The sequence below is a fragment of the Podarcis melisellensis genome (genome assembly GCF_964234715.1).
Source record: "Podarcis melisellensis genome assembly, chromosome: 13".
Classification (NCBI taxonomy): Eukaryota; Metazoa; Chordata; class Lepidosauria; order Squamata; family Lacertidae; genus Podarcis; species Podarcis melisellensis.
In genome coordinates, this window is record NC_138545.1 from 17,211,643 (window position 1) to 17,234,320 (window position 22,678).

The following is a 22,678-nucleotide window of genomic DNA, read 5'->3' on the forward strand; positions in this document are numbered from 1 at the left end:
ATGGGTAGACCAAAAAAATAGAAAACCTCACCTGATAAACGGCGGATTCCTTGGTTTGTGGGCCCCCAAGTGTGCAGTTCTGCCTTAGAGAAACTTCCCCGACAAAGCAAAGGTTGCCTCCACTTTGACAACAGTGGCAGAAAAGGATGTGGTCGAGGCGTCCTGATCGCATCATTTCCTGAGCACGCCCTGCGAGGCCGGGAGCCCACAGATGGGCACTTCCTGCTTGCAGTCTCACTGGGGCAGGTGCACACCCCAAGCCGCCCCTCAAAAGCAACCTGCCGCCCCAGCAGAACTGGAAGAGGGATCCAGATGTGCAACAAGAGTTGCCAGGAAAAGTGCATTTACATTCAAAGGGTTGAGTAATAATAGTAATAATAATAATAGGAAGAGAAATTAAAAAATTCACAGAAGAAAAATACACAGCATAAATTTAATTCAGCTACCATGGAGCACAATTAAATTAGGAGGGAAAAAAAATTATTACAGCCAAGACAGTTCAAGTTTCCAGGTTGTTGGTTGTGTTTTTTGTTTTTTCATTTTCTTTTTCAGGGACAAAGGAAAAATGCACACACGCACACACGCATTCAGGATTTGAGTCTCTAAAATCCGACGGGGTCATAAATTAATAAATGAAACTGAAAAAATTAAGAATAAAAAAAATCCAACAGCCGCCCTCCCCCGCAAAAGAAAGCCAGGAAAACAAAATACAAATTAATTAACAACAGAAGTATGAAAGTTCAACACCCCCACCCCCGGCTAAAAATAACAAACACACAAACCAAACACACACTAGGAGAAAAGAGGTAGATTTTCGAACGGGTGTGGAAATAAGGGAGGAGTAAGTGTCCTTGAGGAGTGCTAAGAAGAAGTGGGGTGCTTTTCTGGCTGCAGAGTAGGGTGGTGCGAGAAGGAAACTTCTAGAGATTCTGATGACAGGATGAAGGCCTAACTAAACTATACAGTAAACCCCAGCAGTGATTTTTTTTTTTTAAGGCTACGTTGGGAGATGCCAAAATGGAGCCAGGTGGTACCTCAGGTGTTTTCTTTCTGGGGTTAGTGGTGGGGCAACTAACAAGGAAAAGGTTGGGCCCTCTCTGCCACACACACTTCAAATCCCTGCCCCATGCTTTCATTGTAACTTTACTTACTTAAAAACCTATTGGTGTTCCATCACTGATCATATTTACTTAGGCCCAGAGTCCCGTTTTCTGATTGTAAGAAGTGGCAGAATATTCAGTGTGAACAGTTAAGAGAACAATATGGTTGATAAAGGCTGTATGGATACCAGCTAGGAAATTGGGTTTCTCCCCCCACTCTACCCCCCACCTGTGGTTCTTTTGGGACAGAGCATTTAAGGGAACTAATAAAACATGCCACTTATTTATGGGACAGTGCCTTGCAGATAGGAGTGAAGACGCAGCCAGTAAGAAGACCCTTCACTGATCCTAAAGAGGATTATTTTTTTGAAGGAGTGGGGGAACAGCAGGGTTTGGTGCAGAATGGGCGGAACATACTGAGAAAAGCAAACACCCCTTCGCTCCAATAACTGCAAACCCGCTAGGGGTAGCAATACAAAACCCTAATAATACAGGGACAGAGAGGGAAGGGTAACTCAGCCAGGAGATGGGCAAATACAGGCATGTCGGGGAACAGTGCAGATTTGGGGGTGAGTTTGCGGACAGGGAGAGTTGCACAAGGAGAATACCTACAACCTAAAGGGTTTTCCAGTGCAGAACAATAAAGGTGGAGGGAAAAAGACATCAATTGATGCAAAAAACAATCCCTTCCCAACCCTCCCACCCTCCCCAAATAATATTAATATTCATAATAAAAAAAAGACACAGACGTTTTCCCCCCACCCCAAATGTTTGTCCATGAGTCAAAATATTCAAGAGTGCAGGATTAAGAAGAGTGGTTGTTTCTTCTTCTTCTTCTTTCTCTCTCTCCATCACCCGATGAAAAGGCTCTCTCATTCTGCCCTTCTCCTCCTTTGCTTTCCCTTTTTCTTCTTCTCCTTTCTTCTCTTTCTCCCCACCCTGGCCACTGGGCGCCTTCATCTCTCCTCCTTTTTGGACACTTTGGAGGAATGCCACGCCGTGGAGCTGCCGAGCGGAAACAAGAAGAGTTTAAAGATCCTCATTTCTAGGCCAGAAACCCACTCCTAAGGTATACCTGAAGGAGCGTCTCCACCCCCATCGTTCTGCCCGGACACTGAGGTCCAGCTCCGAGGGCCTTCTGGCAGTTCCCTCGCTGCGAGAAGCCAAGTTACAGGGAACCAGGCAGAGGGCCTTCTCGGTAGTGGCACCCACCCTGTGGAACGCCCTCCCACCAGATGTCAAAGAGAACAACAACTACCAGATTTTTAGAAGTCATCTAAAGGCAGCCCTGTTTAGGGAAGCTTTTAATGTTTAATAGATTATTGTATTTTAAAATTCTGTTGAAAGCTGCCCAGAGTGGCTGGGGAAACCCAGCCAGATGGGCGGGGTATAAATAAAAAGGTAGTATAATATTATTATTAAGGTGGGGGGGGTTCCAGCTATGCCACTAGGGGGCAGCACCACACACTCACCGGATGAAGGTTTTGAAGGCAGCCGACTGGGGGTTGATACAGAGCGGGACGCGTTTCCCCCGCTGTTGGTCCAGGATAAACCTATGCACCAGCTCTGGAAAGGGAGAAAGGGGCCCCTGTCATTCCAGTCCTCCCATTTATTCGCCTCTCTTTTCCATGCCCAGTTCACTCAGTGGCGTAGCGTGGGGGGTGCAGGGGGGGCAAATCCATGGGTTAGGGGGCGCAAATTACTTGCCTTGCCCCGGGTGCTAACAACCCATGCTAAGCCACTGAGTTCACCCCCAGCCTCACCATTGCTCTCCCAACCCAGCTCTATTCTACCCCAGAGTTCAAGCAACTCTTCATATCTGTAATTTTGCCTTAAAATTTGTTCCTTCCCGGGCACAGAATATAGGGTATAATATTATGTTTGCTGACTGGGAAAGGTTATGGACCACCGGTCTGAGGTTCACGGCATGTAATGCCTTGAAAGAAAATGTTATGAAAATGATATATAGGTGGTACATGACCCCAGTCAAGCTTGCAAAAATATACCATTTGTCTGACAATTTGGAATGCAGGAACGAGAGTCGTGAGGAAGTCCAAAGAGGTGAATGAAATGTGGATATTGAAAAAGTATATGTTATTTCCTATGTTTTCTTACTGTTTAAACAATTTTTTTAAATAAATATTATTTTTTTAAAAAAATTGTTCCTTCCCACCCAGGGCTCCTTTCTTTCCCGCCCCAAGGCCTGCCAAACAATCACACTTGGACACAAAACTTACTGCCGTGGTGGGCACATGAAGGTGGCTATTGATGACTGCTTGCAAAATTCCATTAATCCAAAATAACAGATTGTTTAGGCTGCTTGCTGGGGCCAATCTAAGCCACGGATAGGCAAACTAAGGCCCGGGGGTCGGATCCAGGCCAATCGCCTTCTCAATCCGGCCCACAGACGGTCTGGGAATCAGCGTGTTTTTACATGAGTAGAATGTGTCCTTTTATTGAAAATGCATCTCTGGGCGATTTGTGGGGCATAGGAATTCGTTCATCCTCCCCCCCCCAAAAAAAAATATATAGTCGAGCACCCACAGGGTCAGAGGGACAGTGGGCTGCCCCCCTGCTGAAACGTTTGCTGACCCTTGATCTAAAAAAAGCCATTTTGCCAGCTGTCCACTTAGCCTTGCAGGCCGCAGGCCTGTTTCCGAGCTCAGTTCAGTGTGCTGGTGTTTGGCCTTTTATTTAGTTGCTTTTATATCCCACCTGTCACGGCGCTGGCAGGCAAGAATGCTCCTGTGGTGCTCTGGTGTACCTTTTGCTGTTTCAACAACCTTGTTGTTGTGTGCTTTTCCCCACACAGACGCACATAGGAAACCACAGGTTGAGCAAGCCTGCAGGGCGGGCGACAGACGTGGGTCAAAGTTGGCCAACGCAACCAATGACTCACAGTGCAGCCCATGCCTCTCTAGCCTAGAGCCCGCCAAAGGTTTGGGGCTGCAGCTCCCGTCATTGAGCCTGGCACCATTGGCACTGCCCAAAAACAGCAGGGGCTCAGGTAGGCCCCTCACTGCCCTGTTGCTCATCGCGGAGGCTGTTATAGCGGTGGGCAGGCAGGGTTAGCACGTCGGCATGGGAGTGAAGCTGCCATCTTAATTTACCCAGAATGCAATGCTCCTTGGCCGATGCAGATTCCAACCCCGGCCAGTGAATGGAGAGAAAAGGGACTAAGGGGGCTGGGGGGAAAGCACCCCATTACACCCTACAGAAAGATGGCTGATCCAACTACAGTGGTACCTCAGGTTACATACGCTTCAGGTTACAGACTCCGCTAATCCAGAAATAGTGCTTCAGGTTAAGAACTTTGCTTCAGGATGAGAACAGAAATCGTGCTCCAGTGGCGCGGCAGCAGCAGGAGGCCCCATTAGCTAAAATGGTGCTTCAGGTTAAGAACAGTTTCAGCTTAAGAACGGACCTCCGGAACGAATTAAGTACTTAACCTGAGGTACCACTGTATGTGGCTGGGGGAGGGAGGTCAGGGCACGGTGCTGAGGGCCCCCTGCAGTCTGGTGCTGGCCCTGCCCCTCATTTAAAACCACTGGAGATGCAGGCTGGGGCTGGTGGGAAATTTAGGGCGCCAGGGTAGGGAAGGCTGGCCTAATCCTGCCTGCTCCTAGATCCAGCAGCCGCTCCTTTTCCCGACCTTCAGAGCTGCCCCCCCCCCGTGGCCTCCTCCCCACTTCTCTCCCTCAGTTCAATCGTGGCTCCTCCACCTCCTTGTCCCCCTTCCAGGGCCTGAGGGTCCCCTGCTCCCACATTCCCCTTTACGAGTAATGTAGGAATAGGTCTTCTCCTTTGCTCCCTCTGGCTCAGCACTGCCCACACTGGCTGGCAGCAGCACTCCAGGGTTTCAGGCAAGGAGACTCTCCCTGCCCTGTCCTGGGCGATGCCCAGAGTTGAACCTGGCAACTTCTGTACACGGAACATGTGCTCTAACCACTGAGCTACAACCCTTTGCTGCCCTGGCATGCTTAGAACAGCCTCCTGGGTCAGCGCCACAGTGCCCCTCCCTTCCTCCTCCTCCTCCTCCTCCTCAAAAACGACATTTTCCACAACCCGTTTGCGCGGCACATGACCCCGAGTTCCCAGACCCCTCCTGTGACTCAGCCGGTAACTCAGCCCAACAGAAAAACACACGCTTCCCCATTTCCTTCCACTTTCCCTGCTATTTATTTCAAACTGCTAACATGCTGCCTTCCTTGTTTGTTTTAAAGCAACTTTTCATTTCTTAAAAACAAAACAAAAAAAGCGTTGCAGCAATTAAAAGACACATTGCGAGTTTTGGAATCTAACGTGGCGATATGCTGCAAATGTATGGTTGCAAATTCTCCTGATTTTAAACCGTTTCTGTGCTTTCTTTATAAATACAAAATATTTTAAACGATACGGGTATGCTGCCTTTCTGAAGAACAACAACAACAACAATAATAAAATCCTCCCAAGCAGTTTTTTCCACATAGACATATCAGTTGGGTGCTGTGACAGAGGGTGGGTCCCTGTCAGATTCTAGATTATCTCCTCCTTGAAGCCAGAACCTGCCCTGCTGATGGGCCTCTGTATATATAATTTAACAAACCGCCTTGTTCGTGTTTACATGCAAGTAAGTCCCGCTGTCTCCAACTGGGCACACCCCTAGCAAGCGAGCCTAACCGTGCAACCTTTCTGGACTATCCAGGAATCCAAGTGGGGCGCAGGTGGGGCAAACCTTTGGCCCTCCAGATTTTCGAGATCCACAACTTACGGTGGGAATCACGTTTCCTACCCTTCTCTCAGTTTCCAGGCAGTTTTTCTCTGCTGATCTTTTCCCCCTGCTGCTTGTGTTTCAAAACGTATTACAGTATTTTTTGCTCTATAATACTCACTTTTTCCCTCCTAAAAAGTAAGGGGAAATGTGTGTGCATCTTATGGAGCGAATGCAGGCTGCGCAGCTATCCCAGAAGCCAGAACAGCAAGAAGGATTGTTGCTTTCACTGCGCAGCGATCCCTCTTCCTGTTCTGGCTTCTGAGATAGAGAATATTTTTTCTTCTTGTTTTCCTCCTCCAAAAACTAGGTGCGTCTTGTGGTCTGGTGCGTCTTATAGAGCGAAAAATATGGTAATTACAACTTAATTGCAAACGCTATCAGCATCAGTTGCCTCGGGGATCCTGGTGTGGCAAGCCAAGATAGAAATTAAAATAGCCAAGGAGGAAGGAACTTTTGTCTTTGTCCATGGAGTTTTCTTGGCAGGAATACTGGAGTGGCTTGCCAGTTCCTGCTCCAGGTGGATCACGTTTGGTCAAAACTCTCCACTAGGACCTGTCCATCTTGGGTGCCCTGCTCAGCATAGTTCATAGCTTCTCTGAGTTATTCAAGCCCCTTCGCCACGGCAAGGCAGTGATCCGTGAAGGGGAAGGTCCTTCCTCCTTGGCTATTCGTAGAGTTATAGGCTATTCGTATAGGTCTGTATAGTTAAAGCTATGGTTTTCCCAGTAGTGATGTATGGAAGTGAGAGCTGGACCATAAAGAAGGCTGATCGCTGAAGAATTGATGCTTTTGAATTATGGTGCTGGAGGAGACTCTTGAGAGTCCCATGGACTGCAAGAAGATCAAACCTCTCCATTCTGAAGGAAATCAGCCCTGAGTGCTCACTGGAAGGACAGATCTTGAAGCTGAGGCACCAATACTTTGGCCACCTCATGAGAAGAGAAGACTCCCTGGAAAAGACCCTGATGTTGGGCACAAGGAGAAGGGGACGACAGAGGACGAGATGGTTGGGCAGTGTTCTCGAAGCTACCAGCATGAGTTTGACCAAACTGCGGGAGGCAGTGGAAGACAGGAGGGCCTGGCGTGCTCTGGTCCAGGGGGTCACGAAGAGTCGGACACAACAAAATGACTAAACAACAACAACAACAACGAGGAGGAAGGAATAAAGCCAAGGGTGGAACTGCCCAGGTGCGAGGAGGGAGCCTGGGGAAGAGGACACTCTACCTTTGACCTGCCAGACGGAGGTGAGGTTCTTCTCGTAGGATCCATCAAACTTCGGGTCGGCCCGGGGCTCAAAGTCACTGGTGTAGACGCGGCCTGAGGACACGGAAAAGCAGCAGGTGCACATGCAGGTGTGGTAGCGGAGCCGGCCCTCGTCCAGGTAAGGGTGGGAGAGGGCATCCTTGGCAGAGATCCGTTTGGCCTGCAGGCAGGAGTAGGAGAGTCAAGACAAACATTGAATGTTTTTCTCTGCAACTTGAACAGTGGAAGCTGAATATTCAAATGAGAATGAAGCACCTTGAACTTGGAATTTCACACCTGAAAAGCAAACCTCGGCTCACCACAATTCACTTTAAGCACTGCCTTTGGTCTGCAACAAAACATTTCTGCTTCTGCTGAGGGCAGCTCTTTGGGTGTTCTGCTTGCGAATGGAATTCAGGTGGTTTGGATTATCAAAATTAGATAATCTAGAACTTCAAGGAACCTGTAGTGGGTACCAAGAAACCAGCAGGTTCTCAGGCTCAAGTCTGGCTGGCTGGCTGAGAAAGCGAAGGCTGTGTCCCCTACGCTACTGAGGGACACAGAGTGACTGTGGAACGGAAGAACATACAGTCGTATCTTGGATCCTGGACGCCTTGCGAGTCAAGCATTTTGGCTCCTGATCGCCGCAAACCCGGAAGTGAGTGTTCCGGTTTGCGGACGTTCTTTGGAACCCAAACGTCCAACGCAGCTTCTGTAGCTTCTGATTGGCTGCAGGAGCTTCCTGAAGCCAATCAGAAGCCATGCCTTGGTTTCCGAACGTTTTGGAAGCTGAACAGACTTCTGGAACGGATTCCGTTCGACTTCCGAGGTACCACTTTATACACTAGGTGCTTGCAGGTGGTGCCAGTGAGGAAGCACCACCAGAACTGCTTCTTTTCCATGCAGTGGGCAGGGGAGAGAGCAGCAGCCTAACGTTTCATAGTTTATTTTTATTTCATTACTTTTACATCCCGCCATTCTTCCCAAGAGCTAAAAAATGCAGACATAGTTTCCCCCCCCTTCCTGTTTCACCCTCACAACATTCCTGTGAGGTAGGCCACCCCAAGAGGCCGTCACCGGGTCAAGACCTTCCCTGACACCAACTCACCGGGTCAAAGACCAGCATCCGACAGAGCAGATGGACGGCTTCGTGGGTGGCTTCTCCAGAGAGCATGTAAAGGACAGACAGCGACGGCTGGAAAGAGACAGAGAGGGCTGAGTCTGCGAAGAGAGGCACATGCCTGGCGCCATTCTCTTCCTCTTTCCCTCCCTCCCCGTCCTCACAGATCCCCCCTCCCAACAGACAGTCCCAGCTGTACTCACTGGCTTGTGGTTGCCACGCAGAATGTGCGCCCGAGCCCCTTCACAGGCTGAATGGAGGGCGGCCACAGGAGGAGTCCCCAGGAGGTCTGTGATCAGGTCCAGCTGCCGACCACAGAACAATGCAAAGGAGCCACGAGGCCGGAAGGGAGAAAGAAGGAGTGGCGAGAGGGGGCAGGAGGACAGGAAAGGAAGAAATTTACTGCTCCTGCGTTAGGATCAACTACAGAGTCCCTCTGCCTTGAATGCCCACAGGTACAGTCCATTACGTTGCCAGCCAAAGACAGGGCCTTCTCAGTGGTGGCCCTGCAGTTGCGGAACTCCCTCCCTATGGAACTATCAAAGGCACTTCCAAATATACGTCTTCAGAAGCAGCTGGAAATCCAGCCTGCCTTTCCGTTTTTAACCACACCGATTCCTGATTCTTACGAGGCCAGATTTTTAATGTGTGTTTTTGTTTTCTAGACCCATTCAAAAGTATCTCAATCGGACCTCCTTTAGTTGCACGCCAGTCCCAGGTTTAGTCTCCAGGCTGAAGTGGGAACGCCCCTTTTCCGCAACCCTGGAGAAGTTGCTGTCAGACTGTGAAGGCAATACTGAGTGAGATGGACGAGTGGTGAGACCAATAGCAGCTAAAGTGACAGGACTCTGGCTGATGCATCCATCTGCCCCCAACCTCATTGCCCTTCCAGGCACCTGGCGTCAACTTGGGAGTGATCAACATCCTTAGAAGCCTAATATGCAATGTCATTTTGATGTCACCCATCTTTAAGGAAAATGAGAATTTGTCTTTTTCGCATTGTAGGTGGATGGATGGATTGCTGTTTGGTGCCCACTGGTGGCCGTTTTGTAGAATCACAAGCAACGGTGATATGGGACTCAGCTACACTGGCAAAGATTTTATATGCATTGTTTATGCATTCTAACACTGTGCCACCAGATGGCGCTGTGGAGTCCCATTTTTGCCAACCTGATTTTCTCATATGAAGTTTACAACACATTTAATTGAAACACTTCTAGATCCAGCCACACTCTTTGCCACCAACAGCTTCCCACCCTTTCCCCAATACTGGCTTCCTATACATTACCTGCTGAATTGGGCTCTGGGCCTGAAAGAGGATACGCCTGCCCAACAGTTCAGCGAAGATGCAGCCCACCGACCAAATATCAATTGGGCGTCCGTAGTGCCTGGTGCCCATCAGGATCTCAGGGGCCCGGTAATATTGAGTTACCACTTCTTGAGTCATGTGCTGGGACTCATCTGGCTCCTCTACCCGGGCCAAGCCAAAATCGCAGATCTGAAGGGAAGACAAGGAGTGTTTCAAGCACTAGAAGGAGGACAAAGATCATAGACATCTGGCCCAAAGTCCTCTCCAACTTCAGTCTGATATGCAGTGCCCCCTGGTGGAATGAGCCAACTTCCTTCAAAGCCACAAGTGAGCCTGATTCCATTAGAGGTGTTTGGGGCTCAGGCCTACCAGAAAGTCACACCCTTTGACCTGGAAGGATTTTCTTATGGATCCCAGCTGTGTATTGGTGGGCTGCCATGATTCATTGAATAGTGAGAAGTGAAAAAGCTTTTCTGAGCGTGACACTACGTTCCTTTCCTTCACTGTCGTTTCATGTATTCTACGTCAGTCCTGGCACTATACCGTATTTTTCGCTCTATGAGGCACACTGTTTCCCTCCTAAAAAGTAATGGGAAATGTGTGTGTGTCTTATGGCGCAAATGCAGGCTGCGCGGCTAAGCCTCTACCGGGCACGGGGAGCCTTCAACCCGCTGCCCTGAGGAGGCTTTGCGCGGCTATCCCTGGCTTTTCCGGGAGGTGGGGGAAGGGACAGAGGGCAGCCCCTCAGTCCCTTCCCCCACCTCCTAGAAAAGCCCCCAAGAGCAGCGCTCCCTTTAAAGAGCCGCGCGGAGCGTGTGTGCGATGCTTGCAGGCTTTTCCCCAAGGAGGAAGAAGGGCAGCCCGTTGCATACAGGCTCTGCTCAGCGCTCCCCTTAAAGAATTATTTTTCTTGCATTCCCCCCTCTAAAAACTAGGTGCGACTTATGGGGCGAAAAATACAGTGAATGGTTTCTCTCCAAAATGAGAAGAAGAAAAAGTCTCCTGCTTCACCTCCGTTATCAGGGGAAAGCTGCCCTTTGCCGAAATGAGGGTGGACATCTGCAACATTGCTTAATTTGGACGTTTATCCCTGCAGATTTAGTCATTATCTAATTCCCGTTGCAGGGGAACTGAGCAGGAGGCGAGCGACTCATTGGAGGCAACCCAATGGACTGCTGCAGAGGTCGGACTTGAGCCAGTCTTCCAGCGCAGGGAGGGGCTGTAAGGACCCTGTGCCCAGTGACTTGCAACCCAGCAGCCACTTTTTTGGGGGGGGAGGGGGGCGGCAACAGGATCCTCACCCCTGTTTTAGAGGACTGCTCTAAAGGGCAGGACTAGAATTAATTGGTAGAAAATGCAGGGAAGAAGATTTTGATTAACCATTAGGAGATACTTCCAAGCTGCTCATCATAAGAACCTTGTAGCACTGAAGGATTTGTCGCCTGAGTCTGCTTAGAATCACAGAACGGTAGGGAAGAAGGGACCACAAGGGTCATCTAGTCCAACCCCCTGGAATCTTTCACCCAATGTGGGGTTCAAACCCACAACCCTGGGATTAAGAGTCTTATGCTCTATCGACTGAGCTATCCAGCCTCATCCAGCTTGCTTTCCTTTCCCTCCACATCCCGTTTTTCGTTACATGTCTTCTAAGACTGCAAGCCTGAGAGCAAGAGCTGTGTTATTTCTATGGACCTACAAGTCACCGTGGGAGCTTTTTCCAGTTAAAGGAGAGGGGCATTAATGTTTCAAAGAAGGATCACTTGGCACAGAGTTTCCCTTCTTCACAAATGGTCACAATCTAAACAGACGTTTTCAGTGAGCAAGCGACAACCATGAGATATCCTGTTTAGCAGGGTTGCCAGGTGTCCAGAATTTCCAGAGACACAGCCGGGATTCAGCCGTTGGGAACCGCGTCCAGGAGGAAATCCCTGAAATGCTCGGGAAAATCCAGGCGCATGGCAACCCATATCAGCAATTTCTTGAAAAAAATAACTCTAAAACCTGAAAAAAAATTGCTCAACTAGCTCAACAACTTTGGCCAAAAAAACAAAACACAAATTTGCCTTAAAAAGCTCAACAACTTTTCTGTCCGGATTTTCACTTTCTGAAATATGGCAAACCTATGATTAGCAATCACAATATTAATTAGTGGGATAAGAGACAATTGCAACCTAGAGGCTACAAGGCTGAATTACCTTGAGGACACAGTTGCTGTTGACCAGCAAATTCCCAGGTTTGATGTCCCGATGGAGAACACCGGCAGAGTGCAAATATTTCAGCCCTGGCGGAGAGAAAGAGAAAAGAATTTGCAATGTCACAAAACTTGCCTGCAACAAATGGGCTGACTGAAGCAAAAGGGAAAAGGGCTGAGATGTTTGTTTAGAGGGGCTCCAATTAATTTTTTAAAAAAGGTATTTTTTTAAAAAAAATGTGCATACTTATAAAAACTGAGGGGATAGCACTATCTTAAAAGAGGCGTTTTTTGTGCCACCATCTTTTCCCTTACAAAGCAGGTAATTTTGACAACAATGTTGTCAAAATCAATAAAAAATTATTTAAAAAAAAAAAATACAAAGCAGGTAATGCCTCTTCTAAAATGACATCCTTGCGTGATGTAAAAACAAAGGAAAGTACGCTTCTGGCTTCAGAACTACCATTTTACCCATATGCCAGCATTATTTATAAATCAATTAGCAACATACAATTAATGGACTAAAAACTGTGGTTAATCCGGTTTTCAGCTCTGCAAAGAACAAAAACCTCAGAGAAGGAAGGAAGGAAGTGATTGAAAGGCGGTAAAAAATACATGAAGCGTGATAGAACGAGGTTGAGAAAGAATTGAGAAAGCGCAGGTGAGGGACAGAAGAAAATAGCAATAAAAGTCAAAGGGGAAGAGAAGCATGAAGGAGAAGAGAATAATTTAAGAGGGTGGAAGGAAGAGGTATTCGAGGGATGGAACTGAATTGGACATCAACCCTCCTACAATAAAAGGTTGTGGCATCTCCACATCCTATAGAGATCCTCTGGTGGGAACTTCTAGTGGCTTCTCATATCCCTGAGGATATGGACCAAGCCTTTGATGTGGCAGGCGCTGCACTGTGGAACTCCCTGCCCCTAGAAGTTCAGCAGGAATCATCCCTGTCTACTTGCTACAGTAATGGTGTCATGAAAACAGAGTTATTCAGATAAGCCTTTGAAACATGATTCCCATCCCCTAACGAGCTTTTATTGTTGTTTTTCTAGAAGCTACTGTAACTTAGTGTGTTGCATACTGACTGCCTTGCGGCATATTGTTAATGAAAAACTCACTTTAGAAATGTTTCGGTACTCACCCCTGAGGATCTGATACAGAAAGACCTTGATGTGGTCAGCGCTGAGAGGTTGTGGAGACACAATGACTTTGTGAAGGTCACTTTGCATCAACTCTGTGATGACGTAACTGGTGGACATCGTCAAGGAGGATGCGGGAGATGGGACCAGAGAACGACCAGGTATCTGAGCGCCCAGCCCCTTCCCATCGTAAGCAAAAAAAGAAAAATTGGTTCTCCGCCATTTAGTTGAACCAACTGCTTCCAGCAAAATTAGGAGGCAGAAAGCACAGAACACACAAAGGCAAGGGCAAGGCAAAATTAAGGTAAGTCTAAAAAATAATAATTATACAGATGGACCACAGTGCAGATCAAAGGCAGGTAAAAGGAAAGTAAAACACACTGCAAAATGAAAGAATGTCATCAAGACAATTGAAACAATGGAAAAGGCCAACGCTGGCTGTAAAAGAGACACCAAGAATGAAAGGGGGGGGGAGGATTATTGAAAACAAAAGCGGAACTAGTGGAGGTTACAATTGGGGAGGACAGACAAATAGTGTTAACAGCAGAAGGAAGTAAAATAAGAAGAAACAGGCAGGGGAATGAATTATGATATTCTTGAAAGCAAATAGGTTACAGGAAAAGAGAGACACTGAGGAATGAAGGAAAACAAAGGCAAAGAAAGGGATTGAAATGGAGCCGAGAAGAAGCCATGAAACAATTGCATCAGGGGACGGACAGACTGAGAAATGCTTGACAAACTGTAAATTAAGGAAGCTAAACACAGATAGGAAACAAAATTTAATTTGGTGAAAAAAAGCACGGCAAAAGAATTATAGAAAAAAAACCCCAAATCAACACAATGCCTGTAAGAAAAGCAATTACAAAATAAATAAACTAATGAACGAACACATAAAAGAGGTGGGTGGGAAGGAGACAACAAAAAGAAAATACCTATATTGGCCTCTCCGGCAAAGGATAGAGGTGGGGGGCAGAAATGATAAGCAAAGGAATGCTGGGAAGATAACTGAGCAACAGGCTGCACCGGCCTGCCTGTGGGACGAAGGATACATCTCCTCAAAACAGTCGATTTGTGGAGGCTGGAGAATGTCCAACGCTGAGAGGACCTGAGAGAACAAGAGAAAGAACATTCAACAGTTTTTTTTTGTTTTTGTAATGTCCTGTCAGAGAAAGTTATGTGGGATGAGCTATCTCAATGCATTTCCATTACATCAGCAAACCAATGTAGCTGTTATCACCCAGGGAAAATATTATTTTGCTACCTCAGATACCCTCAGACACAGGCGGGCTCCAGTCACAACAAAGCAGTCAGGTTTCTAAATGCTCTGAACGACTGTGACCTGGAACAGCTAGTCCAGGAACCAGCCAGGGAAGCAGTGACCCTGGACTTACAGTCAAACCTCGGTTGTCAAACGTAATCCATTCCGGAAGCCCATTCAGCTTCCAAAGTGTTCGACAACCAAGGCGCGGCTTCCAATTGGTTGCAAAAGCTTCCTGCACTCAAGTGGAAGCCACGTCGGACGTTCAACTTCTGAATTTTTTTTGAAATTTCCGGGTTTTCAGCGTTCGGGAGCCGAAACGTTCCAAAACGGAGCCGTTTGGGAACCGAGGTTTGACTGTAACTGTTAGTGGCAGCCAGGACCTGGCAAAAGATGTAAGTTCTGTAGAACCGACTGGGGACAAGTGACCATTACGTTATGAAAACCAACATTTATGGGAAGCGAGAGAAGTGCCAAAGAAATCCCAAACTAGTCACATTTGACTTCAAAAGAGGAAACCTCCCCAAAAGGAAGGGACTGGTACAAAGGCAGTTGAACACCAAGAGGGCCAAACTTCTCTAGATTGTGGGAACCACTGTATTGGGAAGTTTTTAATGTTTTGGTGTTTTATTATTATTTTATATCTGTGGGAAGCCGCCCAGAGTGGCTGGGGCAACCCAGTCAGATGGAAGAGGTAGAAATAATAAAATTATGATGGTGATGAAAGCTCAGCTTGAACGTGTACCACAAACCAGGGAAGGTACTGTCAAAGTCCTAAGAACATAAGACCAAGTCAATGACCCACCTCGGCCAGCAGCATCCTTCTCTACCCACTGTCCATGCCATGCGTAATTTTATAATCTTCTATCACGTCACTTCTTAAACGCCTTTTGTCTAAAGTCCCAACGCTGCAACCTTTTCTTCAGAAAAAGGGTGAGCGAGGGTGGGGACACAGCAGATGTGTATAAAAGCCATGCACAGGGCTGAAAAAGTACAGAGTGGTGCCACATCAGGGCTAGTGGCAGAAATCTGGATGGCGGCTGGCACTGACTGGACCACTTGCTCCCCTACTCCCCAACAGATAGGCCCATGGAGAGATACGCTGACCTAGCAGAGCTTTGCCGAGCCCCACCAACCTCCCCTCTCACTCTCGCCACACTCACGTTGTCGTGCTTGAAGTAACAGAGCATTCTCAACTCCCTGAAGACCCGTTTGCAAGAAACCAAGTTCTGGAAAACGTTGGGCATCTTTTTGAGTGCAACTCGCGACCCGTCTCGGGGATCCGTCACCGACCTGAGGAAAGAGAAACAGAACGCCTCTGAAATGGCCGTTCACAGCTCCCCTGGACCTCTGGCTCCGGACTGAGGAACCAGTGGTCCTCCAGATGCTGCCGGACTCCAGTTCCCAGCAGACCCCAACGGTCAGGAACAATGGGAGTCGAACACCCAGAAGGCTCCAGTTTTCCTGATCCCTGCCCTAGCCCCTTCCTTCCCTGCTTCAGACTTCAACCTCCTCAAAAAAACCCAAAACGGAACTGAGTGTCAGGAGCAAGCCAGCAGTAAATCACACTGAGCAAGTTCTCTCCAGGGTTTTCCCCAAGCAATCTGAGACTGCGCCTGCATGCAGCCAGCCTCTCCTCTGCCCTTTTCATGCCTCTTCTGTCGTCGTCGTCATCCCTCCCCCCAGTTTTAAATGCTTTATTGGTTGAAAACTTTACAACAGAAATATGCAATGGATGTTATAGGCAAAATAAGAAATTAAAAAACAAACAATTATTCATTCTTTAACGAATACTTGATTTGTACATCCATTTGTGATTAAATTTGACAAGACCCCCGATCTTCCCCTTGCGTTCCCGAATTAAGTTCCTTAAATACGCGCTTAAACTTTACCTTCTCTGTGTTACTTGACTTACTATAAATTTTATTTTATAAAATTATCCTACTTGCACACCGAAGCTCAGTCAAGACCTGCCAACGGATTGATCTTTGACAGTGTTCTTTTACATATACTCTGTATATATCTCACTCTCTGATCAATTTTTCATACGTAACGTCTCTTAACCTTGCTGATAATCTCGCCAGTTCAGAGTACTCTCTTATTTTGTTTTGCCATTCTAATTAAAAAAAAAAATTATACACACACACACACACACACATATATATGTATATGTATATGTATATGTATATATGCAGGTTTTGGTGTCCTCGGGTGTCTTCCCGTGTAAAAGTTGGGGTGTCTAGGCGACGTTTCGACGAGGTCTCACTCGTCATCTTCAGGCTGGTGCTTTCGGCTTCTTGTTACTGGAACAGAGCAGGATCTCAGTGTTTGAGTTCCTATAAATACTGTTGAGGGGGTGTGGTGTATAGCCTCCAATGTTCTGGGCAGAGAGGAAGTTCCCAGGCTAGTGTGCCTTTTCTTCTTTTGTTCCTTAATTACTTGAGGGATATCTTGAGTGATTTCTTGAGTGATATCCTGAGTACCACTTAGGTGGGTCATTAGGTGTGGATTAGTTGCTAAAGTCTTTGTGTCTTGACCTCTTGAACTTTGTGAAGAGTTTTTCTGAGAAGATGGCTGTACTGCACTTAGTTGTGCTCTGGCTTGGCTTCGTGTATAGGGGCGAGCTGTGGTTTTGTGGCCTGTGTCAGCCAGATCTGTGTAGGGATTGCAGGGGGGTGCAGCATCCGGAGGTGCCACCATGGTTTGGCTACTGGATGGTGTCTGTAATTTATCTGTGGAGAGAGTCTGGGTTTGGGTCTGACCAACCACTGCCTAACCAACACGTACTTCATCCACAATGGACAAAGATACAAACAGATAGAAGGAGCACCTATGGGATCACCCCTCTCACCGGTCATCGCAAACCTGTACATGGAACACTTTGAAACCAATGCTTTAGACAAGTCAGAACACAAACCCAAACTTTGGCTCAGATATGTTGACGACACCTTTGTAATTTGGCCACACGGGAAGGAAAAACTGGATAGCTTCCTCACACATCTCAACAGCCTACACCCCAAAATACAATTCACTATGGAAATAGAAGCCAACAACCAACTTCCCTTCCTTGACGTCCTAATCTACAAAAAACCTGATGGCTCCCTAGGACACACTATCTACCGGAAAAAAACACACACCAACCGCTACTTACATGCACAATCACACCACCACCCTGCACAAATAAACTCCGTAGCCAAGACTCTCATCTCCAGAACCAAACGCCTGGCTGACAAAGACCACTTGACAACTGAGTTACAGAATCTCTCAAATGTGTTAATTGCCAATGGATACCAGCAAAACAGGGTTACGAAGCTAATCCAAAAAGAAACACCCCCCAAAAACCAAGACACAGAAGAAAACAATGGCATGGCCCTCCTTCCTTATATCAAGGGCACTACAGATAAAATTAGCAAAATCCTCCATAAACACAATATCAAAACAGCCTTTTGCACCAACCAAAAAATAGCCAATATCCTCAGAAACCCCAAGGATAAAATCCAGTTGGAAAACCAAGGGGTCTATGAAATACCCTGCAAAGTCTGCCCAGCCACGTACATTGGACAAACAAACAGACGAATAAATGCACGTATCGCAGAACACAAGAATGCCGTCAAAAAAGAAGAAAAAACTTCCTCTCTTTTCCAACACATGAAAGAAACAGGACACGAAATTAATTTTGCAGATTCCAAATTGCTCTTTAACATGGAACATCACCACAAGAGAATAATCATGGAAGCCATCGAGATAGAGAAACACCCTCACAACATGAACAAGCGTGACGACACATCCCGCTTGCCAGACATCTGGAAATTAGCCCTCCCCACAAAAACTGACACCAGATCCAGAGGCACACAGAACGCCATCACCAATCAACCACACCAGACCCAAACCCAAACCCTCTCCACAGATAAATTACAGACACCATCCAGTAGCCAAACCATGGTGGCACCTCCGGATGCTGCACCCCCCTGCAATCCCTACACAGATCTGGCTGACACAGGCCACAAAACCACAGCTCGCCCCTATACACGAAGCCAAGCCAGAGCACAACTAAGTGCAGTACAGCCATCTTCTCAGAAAAACTCTTCACAAAGTTCAAGAGGTCAAGACACAAAGACTTTAGCAACTAATCCACACCTAATGACCCACCTAAGTGGTACTCAGGATATCACTCAAGAAATCACTCAAGATATCCCTCAAGTAATTAAGGAACAAAAGAAGAAAAGGCACACTAGCCTGGGAACTTCCTCTCTGCCCAGAACATTGGAGGCTATACACCACACCCCCTCAACAGTATTTATAGGAACTCAAACACTGAGATCCTGCTCTGTTCCAGTAACAAGAAGCCGAAAGCACCAGCCTGAAGATGACGAGTGAGACCTCGTCGAAACGTCGCCTAGACACCCCAACTTTTACACGGGAAGACACCCGAGGACACCAAAACCTGCATTCCTGTACCCGTGAAAATCTACGAAAGCAAATATGTATATATATATATATATTCATGCCTCTTCTGGTTCTGGGAGACCAGGGGGAAGGAGAGCTTGCTGCAGCAGGAGAGGGCGACCCTTCTGGCTCTTCACCAGCCTGACTCATCTCTGCCTCTGGGCCTCCCTCCTCTCCTTCAGCTTCTGGACTGCTCTCTGCCACAGACTCTCCCAGCTCACTAAGCCCTGTTACACTTCAGCTTCCAACGCCTCTTCCTCCCAGTCTTCTCCCTCTGACAACTCACGGTTGTCCCACCACCACTCTGGGCTCTGAGCCTTCTTCCCTTGGGGGTTCCCCCCGCCTGTTCCCCCACCCACCATTTCTCCACGTCCAACCAGCCCACGACCCCCAGCGACCCCAAACTCCTCACTCACCACACCACGCCAAAAGCTCCATAGCCGATGGGCCGATCGGGCTCCGGCTCCACCATGACCGCATTGCTGAGTGGCGTCTGCTGCGGCGGCGGCGAGGCTAGCTGCACCCCATTATTGCAATAATACTTCTGCCCCCCACCTAGCCCGGCTGCTAAAGGGGGTTGTATTAACCCAGTGAGCGCCCCAAAAACATTGCTACAGAGCTGGGCTTGCAGGGGGTGATTTGGGTCCTGAAAAGCCATTGGACAAATGGGGGGGGTTAAAGAAATGATGGTTTTGAGAAAGGGGCTAGAGAGAGCCTGCTTTAGGAATCAGAAGCAGGATGAGCTCTTGGGTCTGAAGATAGGATTTCAAGGCACCCTTGGGACAGTGGGGAAACTCTGAGCTGGGGGGAAATTTTGCAGGTGCCTACTGAAAGGCTGGCTGAACGCAGGTATACAGGGCTGAAGAAACGTCTGCAATATTGGGTGCTCAAAAGTTTTGGGGTGTCCCAGAATCTGCAAAGGAGTGTTCTTGACAGTTGTATGGCCTTAGCAGCACCTGTTCTTGAAAGCTCTCACGACTTAGGACGAAAGGGGAGGTATTTAGGGATATCTTGAATGTGGAAGGGTCTGGAAAAAGCGGGTTAAAGGTGGGTGTCTTGGGTTATGGGGCAGTGCGGAGGCAGTTTGGAGGGTCTCAGATCACTACTTTCAACTCTCGTTGAAAGCGGGGAGATTTAACACAATAAAACTCTAGTTGTACAATTCACGTCCCTCTATCAGAGACGAAATGCTCCAGGGAATATCTCTAAGGAGTTTTTTCCCTCTGCGACTTTCAGACTGAATTAAATGAAAAGGAACAATCTGTCAAAACAGATTTTTGGAGCCCGGGTTCCAGAATGTTGGATAGGCTGAAAGAATTGTTGGCTTTTATATCAGGAACCTCTGGGATTAGGTGTTTACTAGAGAGTGGGCAGGCACTCAAATGTTATCTCACTATATAACTGAGATTTGGGGAATCTGTTATTACTACTATTTCTGTTCTTTTACAAACAGATGCAAATGCTGGACCCTATGGAAATGTGGTGAAGAATCCCAGGCTTCTCCCTGCTAGAGGGGTGGAAAATTTGGGGATCCCCGTAGACATAAATGGACAGTATGACCTATAGCTATGGGAGAAAGAAATTTAAGCAAGGCGCCCGTCTGGAATCAAGGAAGCGGGAGCAATTTCAGAAGTGCACTTCAAAATATAGGGGAAGGAGATCTATTGCCTTTCTAATAAGGTGGGGGCAAGGAAGAGGTTTAGGGTTGTACCACAGAAATCATGAGAGGAGGTTGAAGTAAACAGAAAATTCAAGAGCAGCAGAAATTCTGGACAGTGTCCAAAGAGATGTTTGTGTGATTCTCTACAATTATGACCAGCGAATGTGAATAAGACCCACAAGGGATCTCTTGCACAGAGGGGTGAAATCACTTTTGGGGGGAAGCTTACTGAGAATTGGGGGGGTCAGGGAAGTAAGACTCCTCTTTGAAATGTGAGTGCGGAGGGGAGCTATCTTTCCAGAATCAAGATCTTCCTTTACGATTTGGAGAAGTTTGATAAAACCTAGGTGTGCCTGGAAAAACCCTCTCAAAGGTCAGCTGTTGATGCCTGGGGGTTGCTGATGGTAAATATTAGGGTGCTGGAGGGGTGTTCTTTTGGGGGTGGGGGGGCTGGGTGTCTCCTAGTGGGAAAAGGTGTTTCTTGGAAATAGAATCAGATAATTTCCGAGGTGCTCAGAGAGGATGAATGAGGGGGGCGAGGGGGGGAAGAAGAGCCCTAAAGGAGACCCCCCTCCCGACGCGGAAGCCCCTCCAGCGGTGGTTGCGGGGGGGAAGGTGGGGCGCCCATCGCGGCGGAATGGGGTCCACCCCCCACCCGCCCCCCCGGGTGGGCTTCGCAGAGCCTCAGCAAGGCATGGGGAGGTGGGGGTGGGTGGGCGCTGCTGGCGCTGCTGCTGCTGCGGCCGGAGACAAAAGGGGCTCCCCGGGGAAAGGAGAGGGGAAAGAGATGGAGACCCCCGTGCAACCTCCCCCCCACCCAGCCAAGAAGGGCAAACCCGAGCGAGGCGGCAGCGGCGTCTGGGCGGGCGGCGGCGGGGTCTTTGTTAGAGGCGCTGCGGGTCCATCTTTGCAGGCAGGAGGGAGGGAAGGAGGGAGCAAGGAAGGAAGGAAGGAAGGAGGCAGCAGCCTGGCAGGAAGGAAGGAAGGGGAAGGCAGGCGGCGGGACGCGGAGAAGCCCGAGAGGAGGAGCAGCGGCAGGGAGAGGGGAGCCGGGCAGACCCCATCTACCGGCCGCGGGGAGAGAGGCAGCCTGGCCGCCCAGGCAGGCAGGCGGGGAATGGAGGAGAGGAAGGGAAAAGGCAGCAGGGAGAGGAAGTGAGACGGGGAAGGAGAGATGGAGGCCGCCTGGATTTGGAGATCAGGTCCTAGGAGGAGAAAGCGCCAATGGCCATTTCCCAGCGACTTGTAGATTTATTTAGGATCATTCTTCTAGTCCAACCCCCTGCAATGCAGCTGGCCCGCCCGGGGACCGAACCTGCAACCTTGGCCGTATCAGCCCCGTGCTGTATATGGAACCAACTGGGCTCCCAATATCTGTTTGGACATTTTTTTCCTTTTCATTTAATTCGGCCTAAAATTCGCAGAGGGGGAAAAAACCTCCTTAGAGATATTGCCTGGAATGTTTCATTGGATAACTAGAGTTTTCATGTGTTAAATCGCCCTGCTTTCAACAAGAGTTGAAGGCTGGGATCTGAGACCCTCCAAACTGGATGATCCGAGTGGGATCATCTAGTCCGACCATCTGCAAGGCAGGAACCGTTCACCTGAAGTGGGGCTTGAACCCTTGATCCTGAGATGAAGGATCTCCTGCTGGACTAATTGGGCCACGCCTCAGGTGGCCCTGATACCTGGGAAGAGGCATGGCGTGAGGAGTAAGGCCTAGGACAGGTGGGGAGTGGAAAGGGACCGCGTTGTATCCAAAACTAGGAGACTGCAAGGGGCACTGGGTTCCTTAATTTTCCTCACACACACACCCCGACTCTTCAGATAGCAGACACCTATATTGTTATTACGTATCTTGTGTTTTTACTATTGTGATTTTGTGTTGCTAACTGCCCTGAGATCTATGTGTGTAGGGCAGTATACAGATTTAATAAACAACAATAATAAATACTAATGAAACACTGAATATGTAAAGCCGGCAATGGGTGCATGCATCAAGCCTGTGCTGAATTCAGCTAAAGCGTGTTGCATGTTTGTGGCAGGGAACCAGAATCGGACAAGCCATTTCCTCCTCCTTGCCAAAACACTGGCAAAGGTTGTGTTTGCCCCAAACTGGATCTCCTCATTTCCTCCCACGCACACTCACACAGATGGTCTGTGACATGGGACAGGGTGCGGTGGCATCCGAAGGCCCTTGTCCTCTAACGCCCTCTGGACATTCCCATGTTTTCTCAGAACAACATATGCCTGGGATGGGCCAGGCCTGGCACCCAACCTCATCTTGGGCGAGGTCTGCCTGAATTGCTACTCTCCAGATGTCTCTGGCAATATTCTCAAAGGGCATTATCAGGGCACGGCCCCAGAACGGATCGTGTCCCTCGTTCCTCATTGCTGCCAGGCACGCAGCTGCCTCTGCCTTCCTTCTCCACCATTTTGCTGCTTTGCGATGAAGCCACT

At 48.2% G+C, this 22,678-nt stretch overlaps 1 protein-coding gene across 1 annotated transcript; it reads right to left on the reverse strand.

The window, feature by feature from the left end:
- Positions 1–419: 419 nt before the first annotated feature.
- On the reverse strand, positions 420–21,206 carry LOC309354557 (serine/threonine-protein kinase NLK2-like). The gene is made up of 11 exons (XM_081884767.1): positions 18,975–21,206; positions 15,276–15,405; positions 13,904–13,959; positions 12,857–12,963; positions 11,720–11,805; positions 9,504–9,713; positions 8,419–8,520; positions 8,204–8,290; positions 7,078–7,276; positions 2,573–2,666; positions 420–2,105 (listed from the first exon to the last, which is right to left on the reverse strand). Exons 1-11 carry the CDS (start codon positions 19,214–19,216, stop codon positions 2,057–2,059), a joined length of 1,362 nt encoding a protein of 453 aa, XP_081740893.1. The 5' UTR covers positions 19,217–21,206; the 3' UTR covers positions 420–2,056.
- Positions 21,207–22,678: the final 1,472 nt, after the last annotated feature.

What these genes read in the sequence shown, in the direction of transcription:
- LOC309354557 (XM_081884767.1), bottom strand. Translation starts at nt 19,216, where the DNA reads ATGGCTTTTCAGGACCCAAATCACCCCCTGCAAGCCCAGCTCTGTAGC. An exon ending in ACAGCAACTGTGTCCTCAAG is followed by an intron (nt 9,714 to 11,719) that starts GTAATTCAGCCT and finishes TCTTCCCTTCAG; the next exon opens with ATCTGCGATTTTGGCTTGGC. An exon ending in GGATGCTGGTCTTTGACCCG is followed by an intron (nt 7,277 to 8,203) that starts GTGAGTTGGTGT and finishes TCCTGCCTGCAG; the next exon opens with GCCAAACGGATCTCTGCCAA.